This window comes from Hesperophylax consimilis, chromosome 3 (genome assembly GCF_061612785.1).
Source record: "Hesperophylax consimilis isolate HC1 chromosome 3, BYU_Hcon_1.0, whole genome shotgun sequence".
In the NCBI taxonomy this organism is placed as follows: Eukaryota; Metazoa; Arthropoda; class Insecta; order Trichoptera; family Limnephilidae; genus Hesperophylax; species Hesperophylax consimilis.
This window is the reverse complement of record NC_142838.1, coordinates 13,802,485-13,825,966: the sequence shown is the minus strand read 5'-3', so window position 1 is coordinate 13,825,966 and position 23,482 is coordinate 13,802,485. Positions and strand designations below refer to the sequence as shown.

Genomic DNA, 23,482 nt, shown 5'->3' with positions numbered 1-23,482 from the left:
TTAATCGATCCGGCCCACCACGCATTTGGTAGGCAAGCGCATCCGCCGCCAAGAACCGAACAAACCTCACCCCATAAACCCGGGCACTCCTGCTAAGTCACCAAACATATCAAACTACTTGAGGTGGCTCTCGACTAGCAATCCGAAGGTCGCGGGTTCAAATAAATTTTACTAAAATTAATTTGCACTATTTTACAATTAGTGTTTGGTTATATCTGAATAGCTAGGTACTCTCCCACCTTCCTCCTCGTCATCTCCTTTGAGGTCTCCTTTGAGGATGCCATAGTCTCACTGGCTCCAGACGGGAGCGGTTAGGACTGTATGACTCTGGTGCGGTATTCACACAAGTTTTTATTTGTTAAAAATGAAAAAAAGAAATATTGACAATATTATAATCAGATATCATATTTCCTACAAAAAGCTACAGCTTGCTTCGAGAAATTGAATAAAGTATTTTTAGCACAAACATGGCAGAAGATGAACTAACACGTGCAGTTTATAGTAATACCAACTAAAAGATAAGATAAAACACTTCAATATATTTTATTTAAATTTTCATAATTCCTTCATGCCTCATATTAGTGTTTCATAAAAAAATACAAATCATATCACACCACATCTTAACTAAAAAGCCGATATGTTTTTATACACAAAAAAGGGTTATTTGGATATTCTCTGTATGAAAACTAATTTCATACAGAGAATTTCATATATTTAATTGTTTTGTCTTTGATAATCAACGGCTATGGAATTCTACGTCTTGCCACCGCGTTTCCTGATACTATTGATTACTAAACACAGCGAAATATTTCAAAATGAGTTATTAACGATTCCAGAATGTACTTTATTCATAATTGTTTTAAAAATTTATCTGTTTCTTTAGACATTTTTTTTTATAAAGTGCCTATAAACTTCGTTTTATTACTTATCCACTGGAGCGATTTCTGCCATATTTTGCCAATATTGTGCAATATCTTAGTTTTACCTCTAGGTACACAATAGAGTGGGTACTTATGGAATCTAGAAATATGGGATTATTGATTAAATCTAGGTGGATTCGTTAGCTTTAAACCGCATTTAGTAGTTTATATGGTTTCTGTGTTAATGTTTTTGGGGGATGATTATACCGGTACAATTGACCCCGTATTACAACTAAACTCCAGTTTCTGTGAGTACAGCTCCCAAGTTTTATAAGCTCAAGTGCATGTCCGTCCGTAACACTTAGTCAATGTACTTATTTGTTCGTTGTCCTCTCTTTTCTAATATGAAGTTGCTATTTTAATTTAAAGGAATATATATATACACATTGTTTGGGAATTACATGACAAAATTGATTTAATATAATAGTAATTGTAACCACCTTGTAGCTGTTTTTTTAGTTCAGCTGATTTCCGGTCATATTGTTTTATAATATTAAATATGAGATGATTTTAAAAGAATCATCTTTAGAGCTATTCGAAACATTCGCAAAAATCAAATCAGTAAATAGCAGGGGTACACTGTTGCGTTTGCTCAGCTACTACGTGGCGGGCCGGATCGAAAGAGACTGGTTGAGGGATACCTTTTGGCCATAAAAATCTAAAATGGCGGCAAAAGGAAATTATTCCATCTTCAAATTCGGCGGTATGATTTTTTTATGTGACACCTCTCACTAGAGCGCCCCTATCTTTACACGTTAAATACAGAGAAACTATGTCGCCAACCGGTTGGGCAGCGTTATGAGGCGGGTTAAGGTACGGGCTGTAGGAATGAATTTATTAATGCTGGTCTTAAATAGGCGCGAATTATATGGAGGAGGAAAAACAGATGCTGATAGCTCGTTCCACATGCGAGCCGACTTACGGTAAAACGAGTCGGAGAAACGACCCGTTCATATATGTATAGATAACATCAACTTAACTGTGAACGTGTATTCCGCTCGGACCGTCGAGTATCAAGCACGTGCACGGTGCAACGGGGATCAATGCTGCTAGCTCCTTTTAACAGGCTCTAATAAAATATCTGTAGAATAGACACAGCATACGCACATTTCGTCATACATGATTTTACTGCACATATGCCTCAGGGATTTCATTTCTACAGTATTCTGTCTACTTTCAGCCTTCTTCTGCCAATTCCATGCCTCATTTCCATATATTAGGGTAGGTACCAGCACTACATTGTGGACTGCTAGCTTCGCTTCTTTGGACAGTTTTTAGTTAGCTCCATCCGCGTCCAATCATCCATTAATTACCCATTATAATCAAGAACCCGGCCTCCCCTACTAAGCCACGAAGCGTAATCAGGAGAGATGGTAAAAGATACAGGTTCAAAATTTCCTACATAACATTATTCCTTTTGCCGCCATTTCGGATTTTTATGGTCGGAAGGTATCCCTCAACCAGTTTATTTCGATCCGGCCCGCCACGCAGTAGATGGGCAAACGCATCCGCCGCCAGGACCTAGACAAACCTCACCCTATGAACCCGTGTACCCCTGATTTGTTTTTGCGAAATTTTCGTTTCAATCTAAATACGCATACATTTCTTATAAACAATTCAAGCAACACACGTCATTTTGATTTGAAAGGGTACCATCTCACAGTCATTTCATGCGATATTCGACTCTAGAGACTAATACTTTGAGTTCAATATCACAAAAGATAACGGAATCACATAAAACCTTGTGATGAACAGTCCACCGATTGCCCCCTTGATTGGTTCATTTAGTAAAAGCATATATAGGGACACAGATCAACTTTGTCTAATAACTTCTTACCTGGATCAACATACTACGGGAATAGATCAATATATATGAGATCAACAAAATCTTTTGAACTTGATTAAACAAAAATGTAACTTTAATGCATCATTTATTACGTTTCGTGACTTAGCAGGGGTGCCCGGTTTCATGGGGTGAGATTTGTCTAAGTCATTTTATAAGAGAAATTTCTAACATTGATTGAATAAAATTTTATTTTAATGTATCTTTTACCATCTCTCCCGACGTAAGTTTCTTGTAATGATTAAGTTGAAACAAAGCGTAATATCCATAATATGTGCCTATTAAAATTGCGGCGATTAGATTGGTGAGAATTTAATCTTTCAAATTTTAAATTGAAATTGCTGAAAAATTAATTCCAATTTGTTTTTTACTAAACATGGCTAAAGTCATTTCAAGCACCGATTCCAACCAACGATGTTTTAGTATATGTTCGTCAATCAACAGGAGCCATAATGTCTGTACATCAGAGCCCTCGAGAACTATTACAATTATGTGTACCGCCGCCCCGGGAACCATTTATTAGATAACTAATACCCCTACCATACGTACCTACGCACCTGCGGACTCAGGCCTTAAAGTAATAATACTCTAAGTCTCTGGCCGCCCGCGCCGGCCGGGATATAACGACACCCTGATTAGAATACATTTAATTGTTTTGTCTTTGATATCATAAATATTTTTAATAAATTAAAAACGGCTATGGAATTCCACGTTTTGCCACCGCGATACTATTTATTACTTAACACGGCTAAATATTTCATAACGACTTATTAACGATTCCAGAATGTATTTTATTTATTACTGTTTTAAAAAAATTTCTGTTTCTTTAGACAATTTTTTTTTATAAAGTGCCTATAAACTACATTTTATTACTTATCCACTGGAGCGATTTCTGCCATATTTTAGACCGGTCGGTGGCCGAGTTGACATCGCGTTTGGGTCCCACCCAGGCATAGTGTGTTCAATTCCTGGGCTGGCTAAGTCCCCCATCACAACACAAGCAACATTTTCAGCTGACTGTGGTGGTAGTAGGAGATTTTCAAATATTGCCAGGTTATTCTTAACCCGGGAATGTTTGTCTTTCTTTTCAAAAATTAGTTTATATTGTTTATGTTTTTATGTTTTCGGGGGATACCAGTACAATTGACCCAGTACTATAACTAAACGTCAGTTTTTTTTTTAAAGTTTCTGTGAATACAGCTCCCAAGTCTTGCTCAAGTGCATGTCCGTCCGTAACACTTAGTCAATGTACTTATTTGTTCGTTGTCCTCTCGTTCCTAATGTGAAGTTGCTATTTTAATTTTAATTCATACATGAGATCTCTGAGACGTATGTGTGGTAAAACCATGTTTGATCGTGTGAGGAATGTGGAGATCCGCAAAGAGTGCAAGGCTGATGTAAGCGTAATGAGTAAGATTAAGAAAAGGACGCTTAGATGGTTTGGGCATGTAGAGCGAATGAGCGAAGATAGGAGTGTGTAAAGAGGATATATGATGCAAATGTGAATGGTAGCAGAAGTCGGGGACGCCCGAGGAAGACATGGCACGGTCAAGTGAATCAGATACTCAAGTCGGGCCATGTCAAGAGTCAGAATAATAGAAGAGTATTATGAGACGATGTATGAATGTGAATGAGGCAAGAAGTGTGTGCCAAGACCGAGTTGTTTGGCGGTCCGTCCTCTCTGCCTACCCCTGCGGGGAAACGGCGTGATCGTTAATTAGTTAGTTAGTTAAATATACACGTTGTTTGGGGGAAAGTTTTATCTCATTCATAAAAAAAAAACTTTTTTCCTTCTTTTTTATTGAGATTAAAGCAAACTATGATATAAACATAATTTTATTTTTTTATTTTATTACACTAAATAGTTACGGTTCGTGACTAGACTGATTTTCTTGATGCCAGATAGTGTATTACGTTAAACATAATTGAAATTTTGAAAAATTATTATTCAACTAATTAAAAAACTTCTTTTCCTCGTCGAAGTTATTAAAATTGGACAACTTTGGTTGAATTGGTTCAATTGGCCACATATAGAATTCATTTGGGCCACTGTAAAAAAAACTTCATATAAAATATAATCGAACAAATTGATTAAATATAATTGCATTTGTAACCACCTTGTAGCTGTTTTTTAGTTTATGATTTATTTATTTCAAAGAAAGATGCCGACTTCCGGTCATATTGTTGTATAATATTAAATATGAGATGTTTCTTTTAAGAGCATTTCATTTTACGTACATATGCCTCAGCGATCTCATTTCTACAGTATTCAGTCTACTTTCAGCCTTCTTCTGCCAGTTCCATGCCTCACTTCCATATATTAGGGTAGGTACCAGCACTCCATTGTGGACTGCTAGCTTCGCTTCTTTGGACAGTTTTTTGTTAGCTCCAACCTCGTCCAATCATCCATTAATTACTCATTATAACCAAGAACCCGGCCACCCCTACTAAGTCACGAAGCGTAATCAGGAGAGATGGTAATAGATGCAAGTTCAAAATTTCCCATATAACATTATGTCTTTTGCCGCCATTTTGGATTTTGATGGTCAAAAGGTATCCCTCAACCAGTCTCTTTCGATCCGGCCCGCCACGCAGTAGGTATTTGTTTATGGATTTGATTTTTGCGAAAGTTTCGTTTCAATCTAAATACGCATACATTTCTTATAAACAATTCAAGCAACAAACAGTCGAATGAACACGTCATTTTTATTTGAAACGGTACCATCTCACACTCATTTCATGCGATATTCGACTCTAGAGACTAATACTTTGAGTTCAATATCACAAAAGATTACGGAATCACATAAAACCTTGTGATGAACAGTCCACCGATTGCCCCCTTGATTGGTTCATTTAGTAAAACCATATATAGGGACACAGATCAACTTTGTCTAATAACTTCTTACCTGGATCAAAATACTACGGGAATAGATCAATATATATGAGATCAACATAAGTATGCCAATTTGGGTAGATCAACATAAATTATGCATCCGATTTCCATACAAATTTTGAAAATTTTATGAACAGTACATCAAATGGTTTTTCTGGCAAACTGGCAACATTGATAATTATTGTACCACTGTTGTCAATTCATTCAGATGTATTCCATAATTGCCAAGTTATATGGTGTTAAAGGTGGATCAACTTAGTCTAACAACTTCTTACTGGATCAACATACTACGGGAAGAGGTCAATATATATATATATATATATATAAATTTAATATTTACAAGATTTTAAATAATAAACTACAAATCTGGCAAATGATATTTAATTTTCAGAATTTTCCATGCATTGATATTATTATTATATGGCAACACTTTTTATTTTTTGGTTGGCACTTCTGAAATGTCAAAGTATTAAATAGTTATTAATTTGATTTTCTTAAGTCATAGTTGATAAATAAAACATGGTTACTATGTATCGCGTAGGAAATTTCAAGACCCTATAACTCAGTTAATAGTGCCGACCCCCACCTAATTCTTGCAGATTCGGATTCCCCAGCCCTAAATTAATCTAAATCAAGTTCAATTTCGGTTATTCGAGTGACTCCCCTAAACCGAATTTATTCCGAATTATATTTTTTTCTTTATAATGATTTATTCTTTCTATTTCTAGATCTGGTATGGTTGACTACCATCCTCTTCCTATTAGGAAAGCTGGGCATCACATCTGCATTTGGCATAGTGTATGTACACACTGCAGAGTTGCTCCCCACGGGGATACGCAGTGGGGGGGTTGGTGTTTCTTCCACACTGGCCCGAGTGGGGGCCATGTTGGCCCCATTTGTACCACTGCTGGTAAATATCATTTCATCTTATTTTAGGAAATTGAAATCTAATTATTTTTTTTTTCCATTCACATCACAGAAAGTACATGAATTGGATCAGGTTAATCAGTCGAATTGAAGTTTTTGTATTTATAATAAGACATTATTCTATAATGCATCCAAGATGAAATTTAAGTTGGTACTGACATAATAATATATTAGAAAATCATGTGACCTAAAAAACTTGAATCTTAAATACAAAAAATATAAAACCATTATTCATGCACAGCGAGTCTGCGGTCTAAGGTTGCCTCATTAGCTAGTGATTTAGAGAAGTCACCCCGTTAGCGGAAGATTTTGAACCAATATTTTTTATCATATGTTTTTCTAATGTGTATAACTTAATAAGTAATGAATATCGATTTATTAAATTAGTGTTATCTGTTGCAGGGTGTTTACAATGAGTCTTTACCTCTCATACTGTTTGGTTTGACCGCCCTTGTTGGTGGAATATTAGCTCTCATCCTGCCCGAGACTTTGGGTTGCCGTCTACCCGATACTGTGGAGGAGGCCGAAAGGATTGGCTCCAAGGACCAAGTTTTAGAAACAGACCATATGTAGCATTATTACTATTCAAGTATTACAAATTAATACATTCTTAATGACATACCGTCCAAATCAGATGATAATTCTTTAAATGATAACACCTTAACCATTTTAATGCTGGCCGTTTTGACGCAATATATCTCACCATGCGGCACGTACATGATGTATGTGTTTTAGTGTTACTTCATGCAACATTCATAAATGAGGATAGTCGCCGGTGGATTACATAAGCGATAGCAGCTTTAAGTTTAATATGTATGTCGTGAAAAACCATTGGAAATTCTGTAATGTTTTGTTAATTTCTTATTTTTTTGTCAAATCGCTCTCCTGCAACCAGTGGCAGCTCGTGACTTTTGGGTTACTAGAGTGCTAATATTGCACTCTAGTAACCCAAAATCTCTTTCAGCTACAACAACATCAGAAATGCTATTTTTTATAATATTAGCACTTTAGTACACCCAAATGTCATGAGACGCCACTGCCTGCAACTACACTGTCATAAAAGTCTATATAATACTATGTTAAAGTAGGATAATGGACTTATTCATTTTAGGCAATGACATTACTTAATAAACTTGTTGACACGTTATAGAGATCTTAGAGTGGCACACAAAAGATATGAAAATTGTTGTTTTTTCGATTTAGTACTAAACTGTCACATGTCCCAACTATATTGGGTAAATGAGTGCTGAAATTCCCTCGTGTGTGTTGAGAAAGTGTTTCCATTAACGGAAAATGCAAGTAAAAGCCGAGGAAAAATATTTCTTTCATAAATACACACAAATTTCCTATTATTATAAATAACCAAATTAGTTTGATTGGTTCGTGAAGATTTTAGGCGCCATTAAAGAAAGTGAGATATCTAACATAGCAACACACAAGTATAATTACAACCTACTGGCAGTAGGTTGTTTCATAATTTCATTCATCTTAGTGTAAGCGAGTAAGCGTATTATCATTTCAATCACACCCGTGATGCAGAATGTAGTATTCAATGCAACTTTTAAGTACATAAACTAATTTAATTAATAATTTAGAATCATTTGAAATATCAATATCAAAAAAACAAACAGTTAGAAATAACAGACAGTCCAATTTAAAGTTTTTCCCTTTCTCCCCATGTAACCCCCACCCTTCCCCTACCCGTCTAACTACTATGCTTTCTCTTTTTCTTTTGTTAACCTTGTAATTTTCTTCTGTATTTTAATTTAGTTTATATTTCCATTATTCTCAGTAAGGTTGAGTGCAACCTAAACCATTCGATCTATATAATTCAGAAAAAAAATTATATCAAGCCACAAAGTGTTTGCTTTCTTCAATAAGTTATTTTTTCTCTTCTCATACCATCTTCTTCGCCTTATCCTATTTGTGTCGTCTTTGGGAACACATCACTACAACAAGGCATCTCTCTATCGGGTTACTTCAGCTGCCTCTGTCCACTACAGGCCCATTCTCTGGACTTGCTTTCCCCACAAATCAAATTGTATTAAACTTCAAAACCTTGATTTATATTTTAAATATGTATTGTCAAAATAACATACTGAAGACTTGAAAATTCAAAGTATATTATTCTAATTTAAAATATTTCGACTTCGGACCGGTTGTTTCGGATAATTTGAACAATTATTCAAATTTCAACGTTAATTTGCGAGTTCTGTGAAAGATATTATCTAGTTTTGTTATTATATCATTATAGGCTAGTTGCTTGACAGAACTGAAATAATAACAGAACTAGAAAATATCTTTCACAGAACTCGCAAATTAACGTTGAAATTTGAATAATTGTTCAAATTCTCCGAAACAACCCGTCCTTAGTCTGGCTAGGTGTTTGCAATATACGGTGTGAATATTTATATGATGTGAATCTTTTTATTATTATCATAACTAAAGATAGTATAAAAATATGATATATTTCAAGGGTTGAGAAAGAATATTTCTGTTTATGAAAAAACCACAAAATTTCAACTATGTAATACAATATTTTTAACAATTCACCTTTTTTTTTTCCCCAAGCAATGTGTCATACAAAAAATTTAATTATTCTTAGAGCTGTTTTGTAGTTTTAGATTTATTTTCCTTTGATTTAATGTTTTTAAATAATCTGTGTAATACTTCTCAAATGTGATTATTCTATGGTGGAGTTGGACATATTCTTAATTTGTGTTCATACTTTATCCGTATTAATGTAAGAGTTTTTACTATAATATGGACAAAGAGTGTTTGTGTTCAAATTTGAATACATATTAAATTCATCAATGTTAAGTCAGGGCCGGCCCTGTGCAGTTGCAATTGGTGGCACTGATAATACCTAACACAGCCCTCTTGAGGTATTTACTAGCGCCTGGCGCAGCTTGGATTAGGGCTGGCCCTGTGTTAAGTGTATATTGAACTTAATAAAATATAAGCTTCATAGTTATAGCATTTAAAATAGGTATCAAATATATAGTAATAATTTTAGTTAAATGTATTGTTTTATTGGTTCTTACCGTTATAGTGTTATGTCTGTTGTTTAGTATTAAGATTGGAAACCTTTATACTTAAATATATGTATACTTTTTTATAATATTTGATGTAATAATTAATACTTGTGATCACGAATGATGACTTTATACGCAACCAATCAATTTATTGTGTAGGTACTTATAAGATTTGGATAAGAATCTAAACCTAATGTTTGAAGACAATAAAATTTTATATACTCATCTGATTTTTTTGTTTAACTTTTTCGCCGCTACGCGCATCAATTCATGCGAAAATAATTTGTCCCCCAGGGCTACGCGCATCATATCATGCGTTTGACTTTAGCCGCTGTATACTACGTAAATATACGACGAATTTAGCAGATAACTGAACCAAAAAATAGTTCAATCCTTTATCTTACTGACATCTGACGTTTGCTGGTTAAAATATAATGAATTGTTTACATAAAACATTGTGAAGGCGATGATTCGTTAAATCTTCATTCAGTCATTTGAATATCGCGCCGCTGAACCGTTGTGTCATCCATAGTATTTCTTAGGTGATCCAATCTGCTTTGATGGACTTATGCGTCGATGTAAAATATTGACCGATTTCTATTTTGCGAATCTTTTTAAGTAATTTATTTTTCTGTGATACATTAGTTTGTTGATTTTATTTCTAAATTTTGTGGACAATCTAAATAATAATATATCTGTCTATATTTATAGGCTTACCGTTTATATATCAAAATTGAACTCCCTTAAAAATGGCAAACCCCAGTCTTACGGAAGACGAAATTTATGAAACATTTTTAGACATTGACTCTGATTTAGAAATAAGTGAAGATGATCAAGATATACCAATTACTGAAGAAGTTAGTGACAGTGAAATAAACGCCCCCGGGACAAGCCAAGATCATGACTCTCGTACACCTAACTTAGACTATACCGTAAATGCAGACTGCTTTTCTTCTTGGACCTCTGGTCCATTTATTCCAATAGTTCATGAATTTGATGATTTTGTGTCAGGTTTTGATCCATCCACTTTATTTTCTGGTAATTCATCAGAAATTGACTTTTTTGAATACTTCTTGAACAAAGAAATAGTGACAAAAATGGTGATCGAAACTAATCGATATTACATAGCCACCATATCAAAACAAGAACCTTCCCAAAAATGTAGACTTCGTAAATGGGTTGACACATCTGTCAAAGAAATGTACATTTTTTTGCACTGTTAATGACTAGAAACCGATATCTTACTATCGAAGAACACTGGTCCACTGAACCATTGCTCGCTAGTACAATTTTCGGAAAGACCATGTCTAGGGATCGTTACGAAATAATATTGCGAATGTTACACTTCTCAAACCCCGACACACAAATTCCTGGTGACCAACTTTACAAAATTAAAATCCTAATTGACCATACCCGAAAATTGTTCAAAAAAACTTTGATACCTTATGAAAATTTATGCATCGATGAGAGCATAATTGTTTTCAAAGGGCGTTTAATTATCAAACAATATATACCATCCAAAAGTCACCGGTTTGGAATTAAAATGTTTGTATTGTGTGACGTGAAGACGGGTTTTATATTAGACTTCATTATTTATTGTGGCGAAGGGACTGACATAACTGGCTCTGAATGTCTCGGGGTTTCAGGGGCTGTAGTAACGACACTACTTCAAGATTATTTAAATAAAGGACATAATCTTTTTATTGATAATTGGTACAGTAGCCCTCAACTATATGATTTTCTCCATACAAACAAAACCAATGCATGTGGTACGGTGCGGAATACACGAAAAGGCATGGCAAAATTTAATATACTTAAAAAGGGTGAAATGAAAGCACAATCGTGGACCTCTGTTGGCTTTAAAGTGGTGCGATAAAAGAGAAGTTCACATGCTAACAACCTTACGTGACGACTCCATGGACATGACGGGAAAAGTTGATTGGAAAACTCGTCAACCAATTATGAAACCCAAGTGCGTTCTAGACTATAATAAGTGTATGGGTTCTGTTGACAAAGTGGACTTGATGTTAAGTAGTATTAATTGCCTGCGAAAAACAATTAAGTGGTATAAAAAAGTGGCCTTCCATATTATTGATCTATATTTATTGAACTCTCATATAGCTTTTAAATCAATTACAAATAAAAATGTTAGTTTAGCAGATTTCCAATTAGCCGTAATACGACAATTGTTGCAAAAATATCATGAAACTTCCCGATCTGAGCCTCATTCACGCTCTTCACACGATTTACCTCTGAGACTAACTGCTAAGGCATTAGCAAAACATATGCCCCACCCAATATAGGGAAATAATTCTCAAAAACTTCTCAAAACCTTCCGAGTGTGCGCAATTTCTAAAAAAAAGGAAAATGTCCCAGTATAAATGCCCAGAGTGTGATGTGACATTGTGTGTGTGGCCATGTTTTAGAAACTACCATGAAAAACAAAACTTATAAATATTTCTCCTCGTGTTAACTTTTTATTAAAACTTTATTTGTTAGTAGATATAATAATAAAAATAATTGTGTAACTTGTAAGTAACTACTATAAACAATATAGCAGTGTGCATGCGTATGGCGACAGTTCTTGTTGATTTCTTGTGATGTGTCACTTTTTATAATATTATATCTGTATCCTGCGGTTTATTGCTTATTTATGTGTTTCAACAAACTTCAAGAGCATTAATAAAGCTTTTAAGATAAGCAAATCATTAATCTGTCAAGAAATAAGAGATTTATAGCTGTTTAAAGTGGTAGGTTTTAATTTTCGAAGTGAGTACGTATGAGTGTAATTTTCGGTACATTTGATCGCGGTGAAAAGGTTAACCCACCCATTGCTAACAGGGGTACCCAAAATCTAAATTTATTATCATCTATGTAAATTTTTAAATAGAGACCTTCCATTCCTACATAACATAAAAACACATAATATTCTATTAAAAAATAAATAGAGTAGGTACTAGATTAAAGCACAAAAATATATTTTGCAGATACAATGTAGGTATCATTCCTAGCTGTAATAATATTTCTTGCTAACTCGAATATCCACAACAGAACAAACTGTAGAAAATGCTGCATCTCTCTTACGCATTAGCGCTTATGAGTATGGCTCCACCGTTCTACTTTAAAAGTAAATAAGTTTTTGTGAAAAACATTTTTTTCTTGTGACTATCCCGCCGTCAATAACTGTGTCCATCATGACAAAAAGGGGTCTAACAAACGAAGAACTCATAAAAAATCGAAGATGACAGTAACAAATATTTGTTTCACTTGATCGCGCCATGGCTTCCTTGGACCTCCCCGACTTCTTCAATCATTCACTTCCACATCATACATTCTTCTTACACCCCTCTCTTCGTTCATCACGTACCCCTAATTTTACATTACATAAGTATTTATTTCATTTACACTTATTCTACTGTATACCACATTGTTACTGTTAAAAAAACACATTCTATCGACTCGTATATACGAAAACATAAGTGGGAGGGGAAATAATCTTAGATTTATGGAAAAATTATTTTATATCTAGTGAAATGTGAAGGAGTTTGTTCCTTTCGGACTCCAATTGGACTATGAGCTATGTCACCAGATGCGAGCAGCCTGATGAATTTTTTTGAACGAGCGAACCTTGTTAAGGTTAAACGCAACGCTCGTTGTATTCTACGTGTTCACAGATGGCGTTAATTAATTAATTTTGTTTAAATACGCTTTTGCAAGGTATTGCTTTACAATATTAAGACAAATCATTTGTTTGCGCCCGTATATGCGCAATATGAATATGAATCAATAGTTTTGTTCGTTTAAAGACTTAATTCTTTCGAGAAAGGCACACAAATACAATATTTTACCGATGATTCAATCCAATATTGTATTTGTATGCCTTTCTCGATAGAATTGAGTTTTTATATGGACAAAACTATTTATTCATATTCAAATTGCGTATATGAGGGCGCAAACAAATAATTTGTCTTAATATTGTAAAGCAATACCTTGGAAAAGCGTATTTAAACAAAATTAATTAATTAACGTCATCTGTGAACACGTAGAATACAACGAGCGTTGCGTTTAACCTTAAATAAATGTTCTATGAACTTTATTATACACCACTTTTCAATATTGTAATATTTTTTGGTGATAAATAAAGGAAGAAGAAAAACAGAAACCTTGTTATCGGTACTTAGGAACTTTTTAAATTGCCGACTTGTCTATCAAGAATTACTTTTAATAATTTACATTCAAATCTTAATGGAATCAATTGTCAGTTGGGTATATTATGGATATGTTCAAAGTGCTGGTTTAATACCATAGTATCAAAACTATGAATTCCGGTAAAAATCATTTACAATATTATTTGTATTTATCAAAAATTAATATAACTATCTGCCTAATTAATTATCGCATTCAAAAAATTTGCCTGAAGGTTTTTTGATTTGTCCACAGGGCCATTTTACCCGGTGCACAAATGTACCCTGATAGTCAATTCTCCGATAACACAAGCCCCCTATACTGAAGATCTCCCTCCCCCGGCCGGGTCTTGCCAGCGACTGGTTAGGCTGTTCCGGAGCAGCCTCCTCGTATCGCCATACCACCGCGGCACTAAACTCCACTTCGGCAGTGAACTTGGTTTTATCAACGAGAGACGACGACACATCAATGCCAAACACTGGTTCATGATACACCCTTTTAGCTTATTCATATTATTCTGGCAGATGTTTATTCTTTTCTTGTGGATTATTGATTCAATATTAATACCATACTCTATATTCTTCCATTCCAACGGTAAGAAAATTTCACTTTAATTATGTAACCTTATTTCACTTCAACTATTCAAGCGATTTGTGACATAATATATACATTTACCATTTAATTTAATTTATACCATTCCTCAAAATATTAATATTGTTAGCAATAATGAAACGCAAATAGATGTTTATGATGAAATACTTTAATGTTGTCTCCACGGTATTACAATCAATAACTTTAAATGGTGTGTATTCGCTCAGCGTGACTGTGCTTAAGTGTTGCTCGCTTGCAATCCTTCCTCCTGGCGGGGGGGGGGGGGTCGCTCCCGCCTAAAACCAGCAGCGCCTCTGCCGGCCGTACTGCAAACCACCCGCGAAGTGTAGATCCCTGATTGGCCGACAGCGATGAGAGTGGCGCCTCTGGCGGCCAATTAGTAAACTAAACTCTTTGGCGGCAGTATTTGAATGCGCTGCTAACATTATAGAAACATATAAATCCAATGAATCCACCTAGATTTCACCATCTATCCCATATGTTTAGGTACTATAAATTTGGCACATTATGGCAAGCAATAGCTCAAAACGTTTTTGCAAACTTAAATAATCGCTCAAGTGGTCTAGTCCCTCATAAGAAAAGGTTTACGCAAACAGCCATCCAAAAAATATCACTAATGTAGGAGTCTAAAAAAAATTGGATTTATAAATATTTTTTCACTAAGCAAGTATAAAAATAGATAAGTAAAAAAATAAATAGTTAAGTTTTAAGGCTTTCTGACTGAATACTGAATGGTTAGTAGGTGATATTTAAATAATAAAAAGTAATTCAACAAACATACTTTCATAAATTAACAATAATAACTAAAGTATTATTTTTACTATACTACCTAGTATAGATTAAGAATAAATTAAAGGCACAATATATCATTATTCAAGTTCAGGGAGTTAAGCGCAGATACACGTCGGTTAACAGCTGGCATGCTTACTACTTGCGTGCTTGTGGTTCAGTGTTTACATATTAGATGCAGGCATGCTAGTTACTCACATCTCCAGTTTCTTTTGTGAAGCTGATGAAACGGAATTTCTGGAAGCAATAAAAAACAAACTGCAATTATATTTTTTAATATGGCTAACCTCTATTCCATAAGCATGGGTAGCTGCGATAGTGCATAATGAAGATCAGAGTCATTCCATTTGTTTTAAATCGATATAAGGCATGTCAAGACATGAAGAACATTGTCAGAAACATTTTAAGGATTGCATGTAGATACTAAATAAAGTAATATTTTGTACTTACCTTCTATGGTACTCACAATGAATTGAATCACATGATTTTTTTTTTCTAAAACCCTGGTGGCAAGAATTTGAAATTCATTGGCCAATAAGAAATAACAGGTCATATCTTTGAACCAATAACCCTAATTAATTAATTAATAACACTTGCCTGTTAATGGGATCATCTTGCTAAAAGTTTAATGTTTATTTTTCAGAGAGGATTCAAATGGCCAAGTTTGTTTTTACATGTGATATGTTTGCATGTTTAAATATTCTAATTAAATTCCTCACTGCTTTCTACAATCCAGTGACTAAGGAAATAATATTTGATTTATCCAAGACCGCCAGCAATTATGTGAGGAATGATTTTATTTTTGATCTTATCGGGTCACTTCCATTACAGATACTGGTCATGCCGTTGAAAAGGAAAAGCTTACGAGAGACCATGTATTTCTTCAAAATATTTCGTGCCCGATGTTTGTTTGTTTATTTGGAACAAATGTTTTTCCAGTTGGAAATAAACCTCAAAGCACAGTATAAAATAGGTATTATACTCAAAAGCATAATATACGTACAATTTACAACAGCATTGTACTTCCAATTTGGGAAAACGGCCCACATCCTTGGGGGAAAAAACCCAAAAAATTTATGGATAGTTCGTGAACAAATGCATCAAATTAATTCTACAGTCATAAGTCGATATTGGACGGCACTGTTCTTTGTGACGGGGTTTGTGACAACTTCAGGAGAGAGTAACAACTATCCCGGCAGCATTGAAGAGACTATCATGGTTGTATTGATTATGTGTACTGGATACATATTCCTCTCATACCTCATCATCACAGTGTATTGCTACAACATATATACGCGCAACGAAGAACTGCAGTACAATGCTAAGTTGTCTGAACTGGAAAGTTATTTCAGCAAAAAGGGGATTCCTCCCAATTTACAGAATAGAGTTTTTACATACACCAATTACAAATGGAATGGAAAATATTTCGAAGAAGAAAAAATAATGAAAACAATATCAAGAAAAATTAAAATGGAAATAAAATTATACGAATGCGAACATCTTTTATACACTGTCCCATTTTTAAGAAACATTCCAAAAAAATTATTCTTGGATTTAATAGAATATCTTCAATTGGAAATATACCTCCCTGGAAAAGTTAGTCCTTTATCACTATTTGAAAATTTTCCATTACTTGTAATTAATTCAATGGTTGGGGTGTTCTTCGTCATTTCTTTGCCTGTCTCCACCGTATCGTTTACCATACTTTCCCATTGGGAATAGGCCATGCCCACATATATTATGAGAGTATAGCCCTTGTGTGAGACTAGTTTAATAGCTATGTTGTTAGGCTTGAGAGATCACTTGAATGTTAAAAATTCTGAATTGCACTGATCGTCAATCTCATATGACGAAATTTGAAACACTTCCATCATAATAAATGACATAAAATTTTATTAATGGTGTTTTCAGATGATTATCGAAGCAGGAACAATTGGAAGAACTATGTATTTGATTAAGTGTGGTTGTATTTCTATAAGAGACAGGGATGGAAAAGAAGTATTGTCCCTGCATGATGGAGCCTACTTTGGAGAGGCTTGCCTGATCCACAAAGACTCCTTGTGCAATGAATCGGCTGTCACAGTAGAGATCAGTGAGTTGTACCACCTCAAGCAGGAAGACTGGCTAAGATGTCTCACATTTTATCCACAAGTCCAGCAGATATTTTTGGAAAATGATTCTAAAAAACCTGATTAAAACTATTTCTTTACTCGTTCTCTTACTTTTTTACTGTATACTGATTATGGCACAAGAGTCTCAATGGCCCTGGGCCTGTGCGACTATAGAATCTCCAATATGGAGTCTGTGGTTAGGCTGAAGTAAGTAGAGGGGAAGGAGATGGAATAGAGGAAGATTTAAAACATGGCTATTGAGATCTGATCGCTAAACATTACTGCATAGCAATGTCAACTCGTGAATTTTGAATGTGCTAAGATAGAAAATTATTTATTAAAAAGTTACTGACTGAAGCCATTCAAGCAAAATTTTGATTGTGAGTATTGGTCTCTCACCATGGCTATACTGAAAGTATCTTCCACTCTATAATGAGATGCAAACACCGAAATTAATGAAATAATATTTTTGCAATCCAAACTTATGAGCATATATCCAGAGCCTAGTTGCGCACAGTTGTTAGTAGGTTTTTGTGATACTTATCAGTTCCATTGCACAGAGATCGACTTTCCTCTGCATCTCCTGCCCTACTTTTGCCAGTGACCATGAGTTTCTCTGAAGCAAACTGAATATGTCAGGAGCCTAGTATCTAACTTGCATCCAGAACCAAAAAGGTTATACTTCTCTTGATGCCATCCGGAAGTATTCTTCACCAACACCACATTGCAAAAGAGAATATTAAAAAAATATTAAAACTTTGTTCGCTTTTTTTCCCAACAATCGCTTCAGTGACTTTTGCTGATATCTCATCATTTTAAAACAAGCTCAGCCAAGTACATATCTCTTCTTCCCATCTATTTACACCATAAATGAATCATCAGTATTTCTTCAACTTCACATTTTCTGGAAAAAAAAATACACTTGCAATAAAACACCTAATTGCCTGAGATTGAACCCTATCATTGTTTAAAGTAAGTACTACCTCAATAAATTAAACTCTGTTCTTTATATATATTTTTTTAAATTTAGTTTCTATGGTAAAGTTTACATTCTTGATGTAAGTATAAAGCTATATGACAGAATGGTTTATTTATGTATATGACTAAATAATGTCACGGTTTTCATTCCTCCACACCAGGGTTTGTGGGTTCCCTGTTCTAGGGCCGCCTGTAGTTTTTTAAATTTTTGTATTTGGTCTCTTGTTGTCTTCATAATGTTTGCAAGTAAATGAACACTAAGGCCCTTCGTAAACAGAGATACTTACAAGCTACGTGACCGTGACACAACCACATGTAGCCTACCAATGTGCTACTCTTTATAGTTGGTTTCCGTACACGGCGCTACCCGAATAACACTGAACGTGATCATTTTTTCAAGTTCAGCCGTGGAATTAATACAATGCCAAGTGACTCTAGCGACGAAGACAGTAATATTGTTATTCTTTATATTTAAAATCATGAAAAACGTCTAAAATGAAAGAAATGCGCTCAGAAATTTTTGTGGGGAATTACCCTTCACAGAAATTCTCGAAGAACCCCCCCCCCCATGGATTCGATAAAATACCATGGGGAATTTAGCACCGAGTGAGCAATACCGGGTGTTGAATTGCGGCCGGGAGAACAACCAGCTGAAGCCGTTCTTCGGGTAGCCAATTCCCTTGGTATGCCATTGTTGCAGCAGGATCTACGCCTTGTGACCAGGACCCAGGACCGCAGAACTAACGCCCCCGATAAACTGCAAGTTAATTTCTACAACCAGAAAACGAGAGATATGGTCTTATCTTTCAAAAATACAGCCAAAATACTTAACCCAAAATCACCTATTTATCTTAGTGAGGTGCTTACGCCTTATTATAAGGAATTGCTGAGGAAAGCAAAACAAAAGGCTAAAGAAACAAAATTCGAATTTGTGTGGTTTAAAGCCAATGAATTACTTGTTCGTAAGGGTCCAGGGGAAAAAATCATTCAAATCAAACATGAAAGTGACATTAAAAAAATGGTATTGTAGATTTTTAATTCTAGAGAAAACCCTTATTGTAATGGATATTATTAAAAATGGACTGTATTACCAATTATAGGACGTCAAATCCTAAATTCTGTAAAAATGTATGTACTACAAACACACTCATCCTCTCTTCAAATCTTACAGCAAAATATTAGATCAATTTCCAAGAATTTTGACGAATTCTTGCTACAACTTGATAATATTGGAACCTCTTTTCATATAATTATTCTTACTGAATGCTGGATACCAAAAAATTATGCTCCTAAAATTTTGAAAGGGTATGATCACTACAGCACTTCAATACATACTAAACAAAATGATGGAGTTGTTGTCTATACCAGAACTGACCTGATTGGTTTATCTGTCAAGGAAATCCAAGTCAGCGGTGCAAACTGTTTGCAAATAACTCTCAATAATGACACATGTATCTTAGCAATATACCGTTCTCCATCCTCTTATAATATTTCACCATTCCTAAAATCAATTAATAACTGTTTAACTGAATTATGTAATATTAAAAATTGTATTATTGCTGGTGACCTCAACATAAATATTCTGCCCACAAACGAACATTCTCAGTGCCAAGAATACTTAAATACGCTCACATACCATGGATTCCAAAGCACCATAAACACTCCCACACGTGCTACATTAGACTCCATTTCATGCATTGACCACATCATGGTCAAATCCAACTGCCCAGTTATATCTATTGTATATGAATCTACACTTACCGACCACTACACCACTATTCTTTCCATACAAACATGCAACAGAAAAGACAAACATAAAAACACAACAAATAAGAAAAAAATCATTCAAATCAATTATGATTGTGTTCGTCAATCTCTGATGAGTAAATCGTGGTCAGAATTACTTAACACCACAAATCCAGAAGACGCCTGGACGTACTTTATCAATTACTTACAGACTACCATTAACGAACATACAAACATAATTATAAAACATATACCAAATAACATTTTACCAATTAAGCCATGGATTAACCACACTATTATTAAATCTATCCGTAAACGTAACAAACTCCACAAAAACGTTATTAACAATCCTTATGATATACAACTTCGAAACTTTTATAAAAGATATAGAAACATTTGTACCCAAATAATAAGAAAGGCTAAAGAGATATATTACAAACAGAAAATAGAAAACTGTAATAATGATCCTAAAAAACTTTGGAAAACACTTAAAGAAGCCACTCACTCTCAACCGAATCCTACGAATGACTTAAAACAACTAAAAGTAAATGATAAAATATTTAGTTTTTCTAGTAATCCCGATATTATTGTTAATCATGCAAATAAATACTTCTCAAAAATAGGTGAACAACTCGCAAAAAATATCGATGTAAACCATACCAACTCCAATTCACTAAGCTGTAATACAAATTTGCCCAACAACTTGCATTTTAGTCTAAAACAAATTTCAAATGAAGATACTAGATTGATCATAAACTCATTAAAAAACTCGTCTTCAACTGGCTTGGACGATATATCAAATATTGCCTTAAAAAAACTTGTATCAGAAATAACCACTCCCTTAACATATCTTATTAACCTAAGCATCCTAAAAGGCCGATTCCCTGACAAACTGAAACACGGAATCATAATCCCAATACATAAAGGAGGCTCTAGAGCGGACATAACTAACTATCGTCCAATTACATTACTAAATTCACTATCTAAAGTCTTTGAAAAAACTATTAATAATCAACTAATCGAATACCTTGAACAAAATAACATACTATCACTCAACCAGTTTGGATTCAGGAAAAATAAAGGCACCTCCGAAGCCCTGGCAACAGTTACCGATTTTCTAAATGAAAACTTAGACAAGGGATCAAAATGCATATCAATATTCTTAGACCTGTGCAAAGCATTCGATACTATCTCTCACTCTAAACTTTTACAAAAACTATCTAATATTGGTATAAATGGTGATGAACTTACTATTATTAGCGATTACCTGTCAAACCGAAAGCAAAGTGTGAAAATCAACAACTGCAATAGCAATCAATTACCAATTAGCTACGGCGTGCCTCAAGGAAGTGTTTTAGGTCCTACCCTGTTCTTAATATACATAAATGAATTATGTAATCTTCAAATAGATGCCAAAATTGTAAGTTTCGCTGATGATACGATTCTCCTCTTCAAATCAAGCAATTGGAATGATGTATACATAAAAGCTAACAGGGGCATAACTGTGGTTAAAAGATGGTTAAACAATAATACACTAACAATGAATGTGACCAAAACTAAATACATTGAATTTAGTATTAATCCTTCCTTAAGAAACTCAGAAAATCAAATTAAAATATGTGCTTGCAACCTGGCAAATACAATAATATGTGATTGCCCTTATTTAGAACAGGTAACTAAAATTAAATACTTAGGTATTATTTTTGACAGCAATTTAAAGTGGAAACAACATATAACCACTACAGCAAACAAACTTAGAAAATTCATTTACTTTTTTAGACAAACTCGCAACTTTCTCAACCTAAGCCAGCTCAAAACAATCTACTATGCACTTTGTCAATCTTTAATAGAATATGGTATCATAGCATGGGGAGGAGCAAACGCTGCCGCCATTGATCCAATATCTAAAGCTCAGAAACTTATAATATAATAAAGATTATCCTCAAACTACCAATCACAAGCAGTTCGGATGAAATCTTTAGGAAAATCTGTGTTATGGACATTAGGCAACTTTATGCTAAAAACATACTAACATACCTCTTCAAACACAAAACTACTTTTGACAATATCCAAACTGCTCGTGATACTAGAACCAAAGGACATAATTTCTTACAAATCCCTTTCGCTAAAACAACTTTTGGCCAGAGAAATTTTAGATATTTTGCAACAAGGCTATATAATGCTCTCCCACTAGCCATTAGACTGAACGAATTTTTTTTGAAATATAAAACAGACATCAAGTCTTGGATCATCAGCCAAGACAGATCCATGATCAAAAATTTTATAAAAATCCCTACATAAGTATGTACTCCAACTAGATGCTGATTAACAAATTTATCATTTATTATTATTATTTATTAATTTTGTATCTTTTTCACAATGTCATTTAATGTAATGAAATATTTTATGTATCAAAAAATATGTAAACATTAATTCATGTATCAAATACGTCTGTCTCGACACAGGTTTATCCTAGTGAGACAGACTTCGAAAAAAAAAACCTGTAAAAAAACTTTATATTGATAATAAAAAAAAATAAAAAATAAATAATTCCTTTCGGCATAACATTACTTGTAAAAGTAAGTACAAATGCGCAAGTACTAGTGAACAGGTATTTGGACTAGGTATTTATTCATACTTGTACCAGTTGTTCCGAGTATCAAGACGAGCTAGTACGACTCACCTGTAGTACGGCCCGGTAGGAAATCTCATTTCTAAAATCTGGCCCGTCTGCTGAAAAGGTTGGCCACCCATGATCTATAACATCCCTTATGCTATGATACCTGTGTCAGGTGCTCTAGATTGATGAAATTTTGGTTTATCTAAAGTAGAAGTCGAAATATTGGTTTAGGATTTTTTATGCCAATAAATTTAAACTCACTGTTCGCGCAATATATATGGGATTGTTAGGTATGCATCCACAGGCTTAAAGGACAAGTGTAATGTCAATACCAAATCCTGCAAATGTCCTACCTACCCTTTTACCCATCCCAAAATGTCACCATATTAAAAATATTGTTGCGACACATGTAAAATCTGACAAGTGGTGTCAGTTGCTTATCAGAGTTCGGAGTGATAATTAATATGAGACAGGGCGATTATACATATATTTTGTGAAGTGAAATCAACCAAAACTCCTGGAGACGTGTGATAGTCATCAACGGGTGAGTCCATCTTTCCTGCTTTCCAATCTGGGCTTATCTTGTGCTCCAGAAGCCCAGATTTATACCTTTTTGATTATTGCACTGTCCATCGAGTTCGTCGGATGCATAAATCGTCCCATAACCTAACATTTCGGTGTAGTTTGGGACTGGTCCTTTGGGCGTGTGGCATAGCACACCACCTCTAAAAATAATATAGTGGAGTCGCAGCTTCGCGACACCACTCACACTTCACAAATTTGACATAGGCACTTCTAGCATTAAGTCCCAGAGTGATACTTC

The 23,482-nt window shown here is 34.5% G+C and overlaps 2 protein-coding genes across 2 annotated transcripts in view; both read left to right on the top strand.

Annotated features, from left to right (window-relative positions):
* Positions 1-9,814, top strand: part of LOC149424997 (organic cation transporter protein) — a 77,605-nt gene extending 67,791 nt beyond the window's left edge. The window contains exons 11-12 of the mRNA XM_089648453.1: positions 6,385-6,566; positions 6,986-9,814. Coding sequence (XP_089504579.1) covers positions 6,385-6,566; positions 6,986-7,156 — 353 coding nt within the window. The 3' untranslated portion in view covers positions 7,157-9,814. The remainder of the gene's footprint in view (positions 1-6,384; positions 6,567-6,985) is intronic.
* Positions 9,815-15,885: 6,071 nt separating this feature from the next.
* LOC149424996 (potassium/sodium hyperpolarization-activated cyclic nucleotide-gated channel 2-like) lies at positions 15,886-17,400 on the top strand. Its single transcript, XM_089646970.1, has 3 exons — positions 15,886-16,041; positions 16,585-16,800; positions 17,116-17,400. Exons 1-3 carry the CDS (start codon positions 15,886-15,888, stop codon positions 17,398-17,400), a joined length of 657 nt encoding a protein of 218 aa, XP_089503096.1.
* Positions 17,401-23,482: the final 6,082 nt, after the last annotated feature.